Consider the following 13,425-nt stretch of genomic DNA (forward strand, 5'->3'; position numbering starts at 1 on the left):
ACAAATAGCAGTCTCAAAACTAGCACTTAATTGATACCTTTCTTGGCAGTTTCAACAAAGAGGCCAATGACTGAGATGGGCTATGGAGGCTGGAATTGCCCTCTGAGGGTTTCCTCCAAGTCAGTAATGAGGCACCTGGGCAGAGCAGTATGTGGCAAAAAAAAAGCACCACTGCTTGTGTGGTACCCATTCAGTGGATAAATAGATCTTTCAGAGCTGTCAACTCTTTCACCCAGCATTAAATACACGTTAGAAGCTTAAATTGCAAGTCCAGCCCTGGGATTCTTGTGACTCAGATGATATGTGGTTAGCTAGGATCTGTTTAGTATTAGCAAACTGCACCCAATCTCATAAATATTTAAAGGAGAGAGAGTGCAATCATTTTAAAGTATAATGGTAATCTAAGGACCTTAATTGATGATGGAAAAAGTACATTTGCTACAAGAATAATAAAGTGTAAGGAAGCTGAATTTCATGGTTTGAGGGCTATGTATCCTTGATGGTTAGAAGAAGAGAAGAAAAAAATAACCCCACTGAAGAGGCGCCTTACAGCAGTGCACATATATTACATTTCTTCATAAAATATATATTTATACAAAAAATAAAAGAAAAAAAGGAGCTGACCCCACATTAAGGTTCCGTTCAGTATTTTTCCTCTGTATTGCCTATCGGAGATTAATTCTGGGAAAGGATGTTCTAAATTTGTCTGGTCACTTTATTCCCCCTGCCCTCCAAGCTTCCTCTTTACACAGGAAGCAGCCACTGTGGCTCCACACAGCAGCAGGAATTTCCCAGGCAAGGGAAAACAAGGAGCAGGGTTTCCATATAAGGAAGTTTGGGATGGCATGAGAGACTCCCTAGGTAAACACACACCTATACAAGTGGGTGCATCCTCTTTGACGGCGACGTCTCCCTCACCCACAGCCACCTTCCTTTTGGGCTATAAATTCCACTCCCACGCCCATCCGCCCGTTAAAGCAGAAAAATCCTTGGCTTGGATTCCTTTGCAGTTCACAAGGGAAATGTGCTGAGATTTCATTTGTCTCTGTCACCAAATGGGTATCATCAGCTTGTAGCAAAATGAAGGACATTTGCATCTGTACTGAAAAATTGCTGGTGGAGAGACTGACTCAACACCAGGTGGAGAAAGGATAATACAATACCTTGTAAACAGGGGGATAAACCTTAAAACCCAAGGACTTCAGGGCTTGGTCCAAGCTTTTAGGGCCATGTTCATCCCTGGGGTAAGTCCAGTGAAGTCAGCAGAGATACTCCAGGGACAAATTTGGCCCTCTAATGGTTTAATAAGAGGGGACTTTCTCAGTGCCCCCACCAAGGATGAGGGGAAGGTAAGGGCGAGCACTGATTATTCCAGCCAGGGGAAGGAGTGGAGTTCTGAAAGTGGAGAAGGAGGAGATGCACTCAACCCCGCTCCCCCTCACTTTATCTCCTGCCTATTATACAGAAAAAGAGAGACTGGATAATGTAATAAGGCCCAGCGCTGTTCTCAGTGACGTCAGTTGGAGTTTGGCCACTGGCTTCAATGGAAGCAGGGGCTGCATCTCAGGCAATCATTTCAGGTGCTGGTTGCTTCCTGGGAGGGGGAGACATACTGCAGTCAAGAGGAGAGGAGGGCGTTCAGCACCTCCCAGGAGGGACTCATGGTGTCACAGGATTAGGCCCTACATTTATATGTTCGGCTTGTAAAAAAAATGCAGTTAATGCAGCAAAAAGATTTTAGCTGCACTTTCCCTGGAGATCAGGCATTGGCACCACCAAACCCACCAGCCCAGTTGGTAGCTACTGGCCCCCTTGTCAGCACTTCCAGTAGAAAGGTAGAAGATTACATTGGCAGGGAGAACTAGCTCCTTTCCTATGCCAAGAGGAGGACTCTCCAGAACAGGCTGAGGCAGATTGGCAAGGGCAGAGTGAAAGAAATGGCACTGCCGCTTCTCACTCTGTGTCTCTTCAGGGGATGGTAGGACAGTTTCCATCTTCAGTCTAACATGCAAATAGAAAGAAGCGTGATCTAGTATTTAGAGCACAAGGTTGGGAGCCAGGAGACGGGTGCTCTATTCCTGGCTCTGCCTCTCCATGGGCTTCAGTTAACACTTACTGAAATCAATGAAGACACCCTGATTGAGTTCAGTGGGCGAGAATCAGGCTCTATGGCTTTAATCCTTTCATCGCCCTCTCTAATAGGCAAAACTGGCTCTGGGCTCTTTGGACCAAATTCAGTCCTGGCATAAGCAGGTACAAACTCTAGTGAGGGCAGTGGAAGCTGTGCCAGTTTACACCTGAGTTTGGCGCTTTGCTGCAAAATGTGAAATAGAACAGACAGGTGTAAGAGTGCTGAGCAGATACCAGGCTACAAAACTGGCTAGCTTTCCATCTGAAAGACAGAGCCAAATTCGTCACAGAATATTTTATTTTCCAAAAGACTGAGCATCTTGTCCTCTGTCTTTGCCAACATATTCAGAAACATCAAGAAATAAGTTGGGGGAAATAATTTGCATAAACTCAGTCTAATACTAACAAAGGCCACATGTGGGGTCAGTGATAAAGCACCGTGAAGAATTTAGAAGGATTAAGGTGGATTTTGGAGGCCTTTGCCATTCTTCTAGTCCCACCAGCTTTGCTCTAAAGCTTACCCATCTTCACAAGCTCTTTTTTATAGTTGTTTACCCGGCTTTGACTCTCCAGATCTCTAAGGGGTTGGGTTAATCTGAAATTTCCACTTACCTGTCGAAGCTTGGGTTTGATATCTGGTGAGGTGACCCGGCAGGGTATGACAACCACTTCGGTAGTATTCAATACATATATCACTTTGGGATATCGAGGGTGAATCTGAACAAATGGATTCTGGTGGTCTGCAGGAGACAGAACAGAACGGTATTGGTTTGCAAAATTGTCCCTTGGTATGGTTGGCATTGCAACATTGTCATAGTAATCTTCTGTTTAGGTAGGATCTTCTAATGAGCCCCACTGCTGCATTCCCTCCTTAGGTACATGAGGAGTTACACCTGTTACGGTACTACTTATTCATGGAAAGCAGTGTAGTCTGGAGGTTACAGCCAATGAGTAAAAATCAGAGCTCCTAGCTTCTAATTCTGTCTCTTACAGACTCGCTTCAGCATGACCTTCAGCATGTCACTGTACCTCCGTTTTCTGGATCTGCAAAATGAGGGCAAAAATACTGACCTAACTCATAGGAATACTGTGACACTTAATGTTTGAAAAGTGCTTTGAGATCCTTGGATGTAAGGTCTTATCCTAGTCCAAAGTTCAAAGCTGTTTATATTATTATCATCATAAACAGAAAGCTTTGCTGAGGATTGCACTCCTGTATTGACCTAACCATTTATTTGTATCACACTGCTTTTCAAATTCACGTTGTGAATGGAAAAGCCCTACCAGCTACAGCTCTGGATGACTGTGGAATACTCCCCATAGGGAAGTGGTGGATGCCCTGATACCGGAGACATCCAAAACCAGATTAGAAGAATCTGTTTTGCACTGGGAAGGGGATGGGTTAGTCGACCTTGCAGATCTGTAGGGCTTCCCTTATGTTTGCCATAATGGATCAGACTAGAGCTAATTGAATAGTAAAAATAAAAATGAAACGTGTGACTGTTTTAGCAAAAAAAATTGCTGGGTTTGGTTTGCTGTGATTCATGGGGATTTACTATTCATTATTGTGAGTATTCCAGTGAGCATCAGGGAGTCATGAAAATGTTTGTGAATCTCTAAAATTTTCTGAATTTTATTACAAATGGTGATTCATCCAAAAACTTGTGTTGAAATTAGGATATTGCTTATCCACTGTCTATTATTGTCCTGTTAAAAAGTTTCAGGAACGAATCAGATAGTAGAAACTAAATCATCTGACTTATTTGCCAACCGCACTTTACATGAATTGTAAGCTGTTTGGGGCAGAGGACTTTTTGTTATGTATATGTACGCTGCATAGCAACATGAGGCCCCCTAGCCTTGGTTGGCGCCTCTAAGGGCTACTTTAGCACAAAATAATAACTACCACATACGATGAATAGTGACTAACTCAAGTGAAGGGTTTGAACATCCCACAGCCTGAAAGTTATTCTGCCAAAGCATTCTGTGAACATTTATGGATAATGAATTTGCCCAGAGGAAATTAGGATTAGTCTTCAAATGAATGCTTAACTACCCTAAAATGGGGCTAAATTTGGGATGAATATTATCTGTAAGGTCTATCTCATGGGTCACTTTAGTTTGGTGTCCTGCCTTTAGCAGTGGCCAAATATCTGATGACAATAAAAATACCCATAGTGCTCAGTTGGCCAATGAACTATACCAGGGGTCGGCAACCTACGGCATGCATGCCAAACACGGCACGCGAGCCGATTCTGAGTGGCACGCTGCCCGTCCGGTGAGAGGAGGAGGAGGAGGGGCCGGAAAGTGCCATGCTGGGGGAAGAAGGGGGAGGAGGGAAGCTTGGCTGCCGCAGGATCAAGCTTCTGCCTCCTGCCCCTGCAGGAGAGAGCGGTGGGGGGGGGTCCCGGCCCTCCGCCCCACTCAGCCCCCCCGCCCACTGCTCTCCCCTGCGGGGGCAGGAGGCAGAAGCTTGGTCCTGCGGCAGCCAAGCTCTCCCCTCCCCCGTTTCTTCCCACAACGTGGTGCATTCCGGTCCCTTCTCCTCCTCCGCTTCCTCCTCCCCCGTCTCCCTGCCGGTGACGGCCCTTGCGAGGGGAAGTGGAGCAGAGCCGAGCGCAGCGTGCTCCCTGCTCCGTAGAGGAGGCAGAGAGAGGTAGGGATGGGCCTTGGGGAAGGGGGTGGAACAGGGCATATCCCTCCCAGCCCCTTGCCATGAGCCGCTCAGGGCAGGGGGCTGGGAGCACCCCCACGAGCTGAGCACCCCAGCCGTCTGCCCTGACCCCCCCCAACACCCAGCCTTCTGCCCTGCACCCCCCACACTCCCCAGCCCTCTGCCCTGACCTCCCCACACACACCCAGCCTTCTGCCCTGCACCCCCCACACTCCCCAGCCCTCTGCCCTGACCTCCCCACACACACCCAGCCTTCTGCCCTGCACCCCCCACACTCCCCAGCCCTCTGCCCTGACCTCCCCACACACACCCAGCCTTCTGCCCTGCACCTCCACACACCCCCAGCCCTCTGCCCTGCACCTCCACACACACCCCAGCCCTCTGCCCTGATCCTCCCCACACACACCCCAGCCCTCTGCCCTGCACCCCCACACACCCTCCAGCCCTCTGCCCTGACCTCCCCGCAACACCCAGCCTTCTGCCCTGCACCTCCACACACACCCCAGCCCTCTGCCCTGATCCTCCCCACACACACCCCAGCCCTCTGCCCTGCACCTCCACACACACCCCAGCCCTCTGCCCTGACCTCCCCCCAATACCCAGCCTTCTGCCCTGCACCTCCACACACCCCCAGCCCTCTGCCCTGATCTCGAGTCACTCCCAACACCCAGCCTTCTGCCCTGCACCGCCACATCCCCACCCCCAGCACTCTGCCCTGACCTCGAGTCGCCCCGCTCAGCCCGCTGCAGGCCTAGGTGAACAGAACCCCAGGCTGGCAGTGAGCTGAGCAGGCTGGTGGCATAAGATCAGCATTTTAATTTAATTTTAAAGGAAGCTTCTTAAACATTTTGAAAACCTTGTTTATTTTACATACAGCAATAGTTTAGTTATATAATATAGACTTATAGAGAGAGACCTTCTAAAAAACGTTAACATGTATTACCGGCACGCGAAACCTTAAATTAAAGTGAATAAATGAAGATTTGGCACACCACTTCTGAAAGGTTGCCTACCCCTGAACTATACAAAGGGAAAATGTTCCTTCCTGAGCCGCTCAGGTGATCAATTTCTGTCTTGAACCATGGAATTTATTTACCTTTATATCTTAGGGTTCTGTTTTCTTCTTCTTATGCACATAAGACATGAAATGCTTTTATGGAGAGGTAAAAGAGATCACTAATTAGTTTGAAGAGATACAACTGCTATTTGTCTACAACTTGTCCCAGTGCCCCATGGTCCTGTGCAAATACATTAAATAGCCTTGGGCATAATTACCAAATTAAGATGGCAACATTATTTATAGAAGTTTGGTGCCTTTTCCCACCCTCCACAGAAAGAGGTTTTCCATAGAACAGGAAAGAAATAGGAGGGTCCTTGGTGTGGTTGTTATTTGACTTTGTATCCACCTGCCACATTCAGTGCTGAGGCTGTGGTATTTTTTCAGGAGGTGTTTTGCTGGACAGTTCCCCGATGTGGAGATCATAGCCTGGTTAACCTATCCATGTTGGCTTTGGTTGATATTAAAGGACTCCAGCAAGTCTCCTGGACCAGAATTCCCCAAAATGGCATTAACCAATATCCCTGCCTTTGATTCTGTGCTTTCCCTCTTTTTTACTATGTACTGATCTCAAACTACAGAATGTTGTTGCAGTATCCAAATCAAAGACACATACTCTCTCTCTTTTTCCCAGGACTGGTCTCAGAAACAAGAAACATAAAGATAGTCTATTTTTTAAAGGTAATCAACTGTGTGATGTTTCAGGGTTCGTCAGGAACATGTCTAGTTGCTGCCACGTCAACCTCCTGAGGTACTTCCTGATTCAATTGCCTAGAATCCAGGAACCTGGTGGTTGTTCTGTGATTGAGACACCTAGCCAGTAGGTAATGGACCAAAGCCACCAATTCATTTCATAGGTCACTGCAGTAGCCATTGACAGTGATGGCAACTGGTGATGGCTGCTGGAGGTGGTTGGAAAATTGTGAAAAAATTTAGTTTTCAGTTAAAAATGGGCAAAATTGTGCCCTCAATTTTTTAGCTAACTGGTGGGAAAAGTTAGGGGGAAAGGATGAAAAAAATGGAATAAAAATTTCCACATTTTGCCCTCCATTTCTTGGGACCAGATCTAGCTACTATGGAGCAGGGTTTGAACAGGTGATGCCATAGCCCATTACTAATCCACTGAGACACCCATTCCCCAGCAAGCATAATTGTGTTTCTTCTTGGGGATTTATTTTGCTGTCACAGAAAGAAAAGTGAAATAATTCTGTGAACTTAAAACAAATCTCCAACTTCTGAGCACAGTTGCTGTGCACTGTTAAACAGTGGTCATGTTCCACCCCAGAAGTGGCTGTAATTAAATAGTGGGTGAAGTATTTCTCATATATGTAAAATGTGTATATGTGTTGAATTTTTCTGGCTGATAGATGCTATATAAATGTATTTATTATTGTGCTTGCACCAAATTTGGTTTTCAATTTCCAATATGCCACCTGATCACATGGATGGTTCTAATGTTGGATAATTTTTAGGTGTGGAAGAGGTATGTCTACACAGCAATTAAATACCGTGTCTGGCCCAGGTCAGCTGACTTGGGCTTATAGGTCTCAGGCTGCAGGGCTGTAAAATCACTGTGTAAACCAGTGCTTCTCAAACCTGGTCCACCGCTTGTTCAGGAAAAGCCCCTGGCAGTCCGGGCAGGTTTGTGTACCTGCCATGTCCACAGGTTCGGCCGATCATGGCTCCCACTGGCCGCAGTTCACCGCTTCAGGCCAATGGGGGCTGCGGGAAGCAGTGCAGGCCAAGGGACGTGCTGGCCGCCCTTTGAGAAGCCCAACTTTGAGAAGCACTGGTGTAGACATTTGGGCTCAGGTTGGATCTCAAGCGCTGGGACCCCACGAAGGGGGAGAGTCCCAGACCCCGGCTCCAGCTGGAGCCCGAACATCTACACAACAATTTTTAGCCCCGCGGCCCGAGCCCTGCAAGCCCAAATCAGCTGACCTGAGCTAGCTGCGGCCAGGGTGTGGGTCTCTTATTCCGGTGTAGACGTTCCCCGAATGTCTATCATTTCACTGCTGTGAACCTGGTCAGCATATTAGTCATATTTATCAGAGCCAGAAGCTCAGTTCTGCTGGTGGTCATTAATGACCCTCAGAGTGTACAGGGAATGAGATTTGGGCTTTCCCTTTTCTTCCAAAAACACAATTCAGGTGACAAAAGAAAACACAGAACTGCCTTGTATTTTCTCACCTGGTTTGGGTTTTCTACCCCATGACTGTGAATTCATTTGGGAATATCACTGTTCACTCCTTGGCTTGTGTGATTGCTCTTTGCTTCAAGAATGTTACTGAAAAACATAAATGCTACCACTGATCTATGGAACTAATCTTCAGATAATAACCAGCTCTCCTCTGCAGCCAGGATTCCTTTCATCTGTCAGAGAAAATGCAGCTCTTAAAAATACGTGTGTGTGTGTGTGTGTGTGTGTGTGTGTGTGTGTGTGTGTGTGTGTGTGTGTGTGTGCGCGTGAGAGAGAGGAGGGTTGAGGGTTATGTAGGAAAGTGGATTTTGTTTTTGTTTTTGGTAGCTTACTTAGTTCAAGTTTTTTACTTGCTGGACTGGCAGTAGCAAGCCTAGTGATCCAGGAGTACTGTCCAACTTGGTTACCTAGACGCAGAACCAGAGAATGTGCCGATGTGGCTACTTTTGTGTGTACCCGAAAAGGTCAGATGTACATGGACAATGCTTTACAAAAGGCACTTGGGTCACTGTGCAAAGACCAATAACGCAGGATTAACGTCCAGGGAGTTACTACAAACAGCTGATCACAAGCTCTTCAAAGCCCTGTCTGCACACTTTTTGAGTAACAGTGAATTTAATATGAGGGATCAAAATAGGAGGCAAAGAATTCAAGCCAGAATGACATCCCTCATTTCAAACGATGTCCTTTCATTTCAGCTTCTGTTCTATGTCAATGATGGAAGTGATTGCTCCTTCCTTTGTGTGGGTCTATAAGGAAATACATGCTTTGGAGCAGGGGAGAGCCGGAGAAAATATTATGGACGGGCTGTTAATTAGAACCAAAATCCTGGATTTAGGAAGTTTTAGGCACACATCTGAATTTTCTTTCTGGCCCTTATCTTTACACTGGGTTGAACCAAACCACTAGCTTGAACCCTGGAAATTTGAAGCCAGTTCAGAACTCTGTGGCTCGGGCCTAACTCTAGTATTCATATTAATGGGAGTTTGATCTCCCCTGGCTTGGCACAGCAATAGGTTGCAGCAGTGAGTTTTAAAGGCACACGTCTCATTTTGTCCAGTGCGGTTTTCAAAGTGGATCTATTACATTCATATATTTAGTCATGTTATGGGGCATGTGTCTATGCTTAATATCTGCAGTGAGTTTTAATCCTACTTCGTACCTCTGCATTGTCACTGCCTGGCTAATCAGTACAAGCGAGCATCCTGCTTTAAAAGCAGGGACACCCTGAGCAAGTTGGGAAAGTCTTTTCCACTTGCAGGCATGACCTGTCCTTGTATTTAGTTATGGTAAAAACAAAAGTCAATGAGTTCATTATATATTTGCACCAACAGTAAAACTACATCTGATTTCTAATTGCTTTTTAATGGCAGCCTGCATCTGAATTGCCATTTTATGTACATGTCTAGCCAGTGGCTAGGATTAAACTATCCCAGAGCATGAGCTGCAGCCTCACTTGGAAGCCAAAATATATTAATCCATTCCCCTGCAATGACAATTTGAAATCTAGATGGTGTTTAAAAATGTCTATGCAGTTGAGCAATGGATACGTTGGCAAAGGCGATTTCTGGGTTATTAGTGACTTGGCTGGGAGAGGAGTTGATGACCTGAGATGGGATAGGCTGTTAATCCCAGAATGCACTTAATCAGGATCATTATTCTTACTATATTTAGAAATGGGAAAGAAATCGGGGTGTTGATTTTTTTATGGGTGATTGTTTTTCATATGGGACATAGAGTTTTTCTCGAGAATTACTGCCCTGTGCATTAGCCAGATTACCGGAATTCCTATCACAGCACTTGATTCAATTTATGACGTCTAAGCAGGAGCCGCTCTTCATCACAGCGCTCCTCATCTCACGCTGCAATACAGTCATAAGGCCCAATCCTGGAATCTTTACTCATGCTGAAGTCACTGGACTGCTCCTGGGTAGAAGATGCTAGTATGGAGAGACCATAAACGCAGGGTCGTGATTTAAATCTGGCTTTCAGTGGAAAGTGCAGCTGGGATTGAGGAGGAAAGGCATTACAGCCATAAATTCAGGTACTGATAGCAGGAGGTGGGATGAGTGAGGCTAGGGAGACAATGTTTTGTGCATAAAAGGTCCTCATTGTACATCTATGACAATCTCGCTTTAGTGTAGGGAGGTGGGAAATCAGATCATCAAGCCCTGAAAAGTAATTGCATGGTGAGCAACAAAGCAAATCTTCATTCTGTTTGGTGCCCATTTGTCGTCTTCTGTGCTGAGTTCTGAGCACAGGTGCCGATTTTCCAATGTGCCGTGAGGTGCTTGACCACTGGCTGTGACCCAGGCCCCGCCCCCACTCCACCCCTTCCCCAAGGCCCCACCCTGCCTCTTCCCGCCCCCGCTCCACCCCCGCCCTACCTCTTCCTGCCCCATTCCACTCCCTCTCCTGAGCTCTCCGCACCCTCGCTCCTCCCCACCAGTGCCTCCTGCATGCGGTGAAACAGCTGATTGTGGTGGGTGGAAGGCACGGGGAGAAAGGGGGAGGCGCTGATCAGCGGCTGGGAGGCACTGGTGGGAGGCTAGGTGAGGAGCCAATAGGGGGGTTGCCGAGGGTCCTCAGCACCCACCATTTTCCCCCCAGGGGTGCTCCAGCCCCGGAGCACCTACGGCGTTGGCGCCTATGGTTCTGAGCCTTTACTACTGCTCCTCTGGGGAAAAGCTCTGACTATGAAGAAACGCAAGCCCACGGCAAGCAGACTGCATCTGTACTGGAGGGGAGAGACCCCTCCCCTGGCATAGAGCTGGAAGCTGGACTCTTCACTTTACAGATAAACTAAGCTGGGACAGTTTAGGTTTGTCTACATTGGACTCTTTTACCCAGAGCTAATTGATTGCCAATTGCCTAACCAAAAACATGGTAAACATGTTTGTAAAGACTGGTGTGGACACTCCCTTTACAAACATGTAAACCACCTAAGGGTATGTCTTCACCAGCAATGTTTAACATGGCTGTGTAGTCACGGTACCAGCGCTGGGAGAGAGCTGGTGCACAGTCTACGCTGCCACTTTACAGCGCTGAAACTTGCAGCGCTCGAGGGGGAGGGAGGTTTCACACCCCGAGTGAGAAAGTTGCAGCGCTGTAAAGTGGCAGTGTAGACAAGGCCTCAGTTAACTGGCAATCAGTTAACTCCAAGTAAAAAACAAGCAAGTTGAATGTAGACATGCCCTTCCTTAAGTAAAGGATGAGTGGCTACTTGCCTTCACTCTGTCCTCAAAGAGGGTCTATATTCCAAGCCAATCAGTCAGCTGGTGTAAATCAGTGTGGCTCCACTGACACCATCTGAGGATCTGGGACATGTGTACTGTGGGTACCTTCACAGAACAATAACAGAGACACCCACACTTCCTCACCCACCCACAGCTTGTGAGCAGCTGCACGCACAGAAATGGATGGGAGTGGAATGAACTCCGCACCTTCCAAGACTGAGCTGATACAGAAAAAATATCGGAGAATAAATGCGCCGTCTTTTATGTCAAAGGGGTGACATTTTCCCCTGCAGCCAGGCATGGCAATTTCTCCTGAGCTGGGAAGGTGATTTGCTCCATGGATTCTATCCTACAAAAACACCCTTCCATCCTATAGGATCTTAAAACAACAAGAATTTACTGTGGGCTGTAAAACTCGTTACACGTGAAGAAAGACAAGAGCTGCAAAACGTTAGTGACTTATCAGCTGTCGCTGTAGCCCCAAGGCGAGGGAAAGGCCCCTTCTCTTGGGTCCCGCAGACTGGCTGTCTAGCTCTACAGGTCAGTGGAAGTTTGCAGGAAGCTGCCGTCAGGGCAGGGTGTTACTGTTTACCCAACACAGCCTAAGCTCCAAGCAGGAACATACAGAAATAGAAGAGCTGGGGAAGCAGTAACAGCAGGAGAGCTCAGGGGAAGAGGACCTGGTGTCCAGCTGCAGTCACAGAGCCAGGCATAGGCGTCAAGTATGTTGCAGACAAAAGAAATTCAAAGATCAAGTGCCTACTATACCCTTGTTTAACGTAAGACAGCAAAGCCCCTAATGTTTAAACTTTTATTACATCCAGTAAAAGATTAATTGTTATTTGAGATGATCTTAGGGAGGGCCCTTTTGACTCAGCTGTAGAATAGTAACTGCCAAGCCAGAGACCACAATGTTCCCATCCCAGTTCAAGCCTCTACTCTGACAGCACGCAGGGTGTGAACACAGCAGGGCCACGCACCAGATGTGGGGCTTTTCTGCCCATTGGTTACATCTGTTCTATTGTCTGGTTCAGTGTGGTTGTAGCAGTTTTGGTCCCAGGATATGAGGGACCAGGGAGTGAGATAATATCTGTTATGGGACCAACTTCTGTTGGTGGAAGGGACAAGATTTTGAGCTTCATGGAGCTCTTCCTCAGGTCTGGGGAAGGTAACCCGGGAGCTCAACCTAATACAAGATGGGACAGACTTATGCATAAGGGGTTCACATGTTGTAGGAGAGGACTTAAAATGAAGTGGGTAGTAGGCAGCAGGGTGTGTTACAAATTGTTGTAATGATCCATAAAACTAGTGTCTCTATTAAGTCCATGGCTTTTAGTGTCCAGGAGAGTTATCAGTTTAAGTTCCCAGGCTTGTCTTTTGAAGGTATTATGTTGGCTTCCTTTAAGGACTGAGAGATCAGATATGGAGTGATCGCTTTGGGGAAAGTGTTCACTCGTGGGTGAGAGGTTGTTTTTATCTTTTAACATTTCTGTGTGAGTTCATTCGTTTCATCCACATAGTTGATGTTGGGGCATTTGAAGCACTGTTGAGGTGCACCATATGTTGTGATAGGCATGTGTAGGACCCATGGATCTTGAAGGCGTATTAATCATCATAGCAGTGGAGACATGTCTGCAAGTTTTCCATCTGTTGTTCTGGCAGGGTCTGGTGCCACTTTGAGTTGGTGTGTCCTGGTCTGTGGGGAGTTTGCTTCTGATGATGAGCTTGGTGAGGCTGGGCATTGAAGGCCAGAAGAGGGGGTTCAGGGAAGATTTCTTTCAGGAGGTGGTCCCCATCAAGTATGGGTTGTAATTGTTTGATGATGCCCCATGTGGGTTCCAGTGTGGGATGGTAGGTGACAGCTAGGAGTATGTGGTCAGTGGGAGTTTTTTTCCTTGTTGAAGTAGGTTCTCTCTGCATCTTATGGCTCATTGCAACAACATGAACACACTCTGCAGCCTCCTACCCTCTTTTATCCTATGACTGCAGAGGTGTTAATTGCCCACTTCAGTTTAAGTGGTTTCCTACAATGTGTGTCAGCTCCTTATGTTTAACAATCTGTCCCACCTTCTATTTAGCTTGGACACTCTGGTTACCTTTCCCAGACCTGAGGAAGAGCTCTGTGAAA

General features: G+C 46.9%; 1 protein-coding gene across 2 annotated transcripts in view; it reads right to left on the reverse strand.

Moving 5' to 3' along the window:
* LOC128842886 (vascular endothelial growth factor receptor kdr-like) overlaps positions 1 to 13,425 on the reverse strand; it is a 184,018-nt gene that overhangs the window by 107,785 nt on the left and 62,808 nt on the right. For both annotated transcript variants that reach the window (XM_054039149.1, XM_054039150.1), the window contains exon 4: positions 2,743 to 2,870. In XM_054039149.1, coding sequence (XP_053895124.1) covers positions 2,743 to 2,870 — 128 coding nt within the window. The remainder of the gene's footprint in view (positions 1 to 2,742; positions 2,871 to 13,425) is intronic.

Source organism: Malaclemys terrapin, chromosome 9 (assembly GCF_027887155.1).
Source record: "Malaclemys terrapin pileata isolate rMalTer1 chromosome 9, rMalTer1.hap1, whole genome shotgun sequence".
NCBI classification, from domain to species: domain Eukaryota; kingdom Metazoa; phylum Chordata; order Testudines; family Emydidae; genus Malaclemys; species Malaclemys terrapin.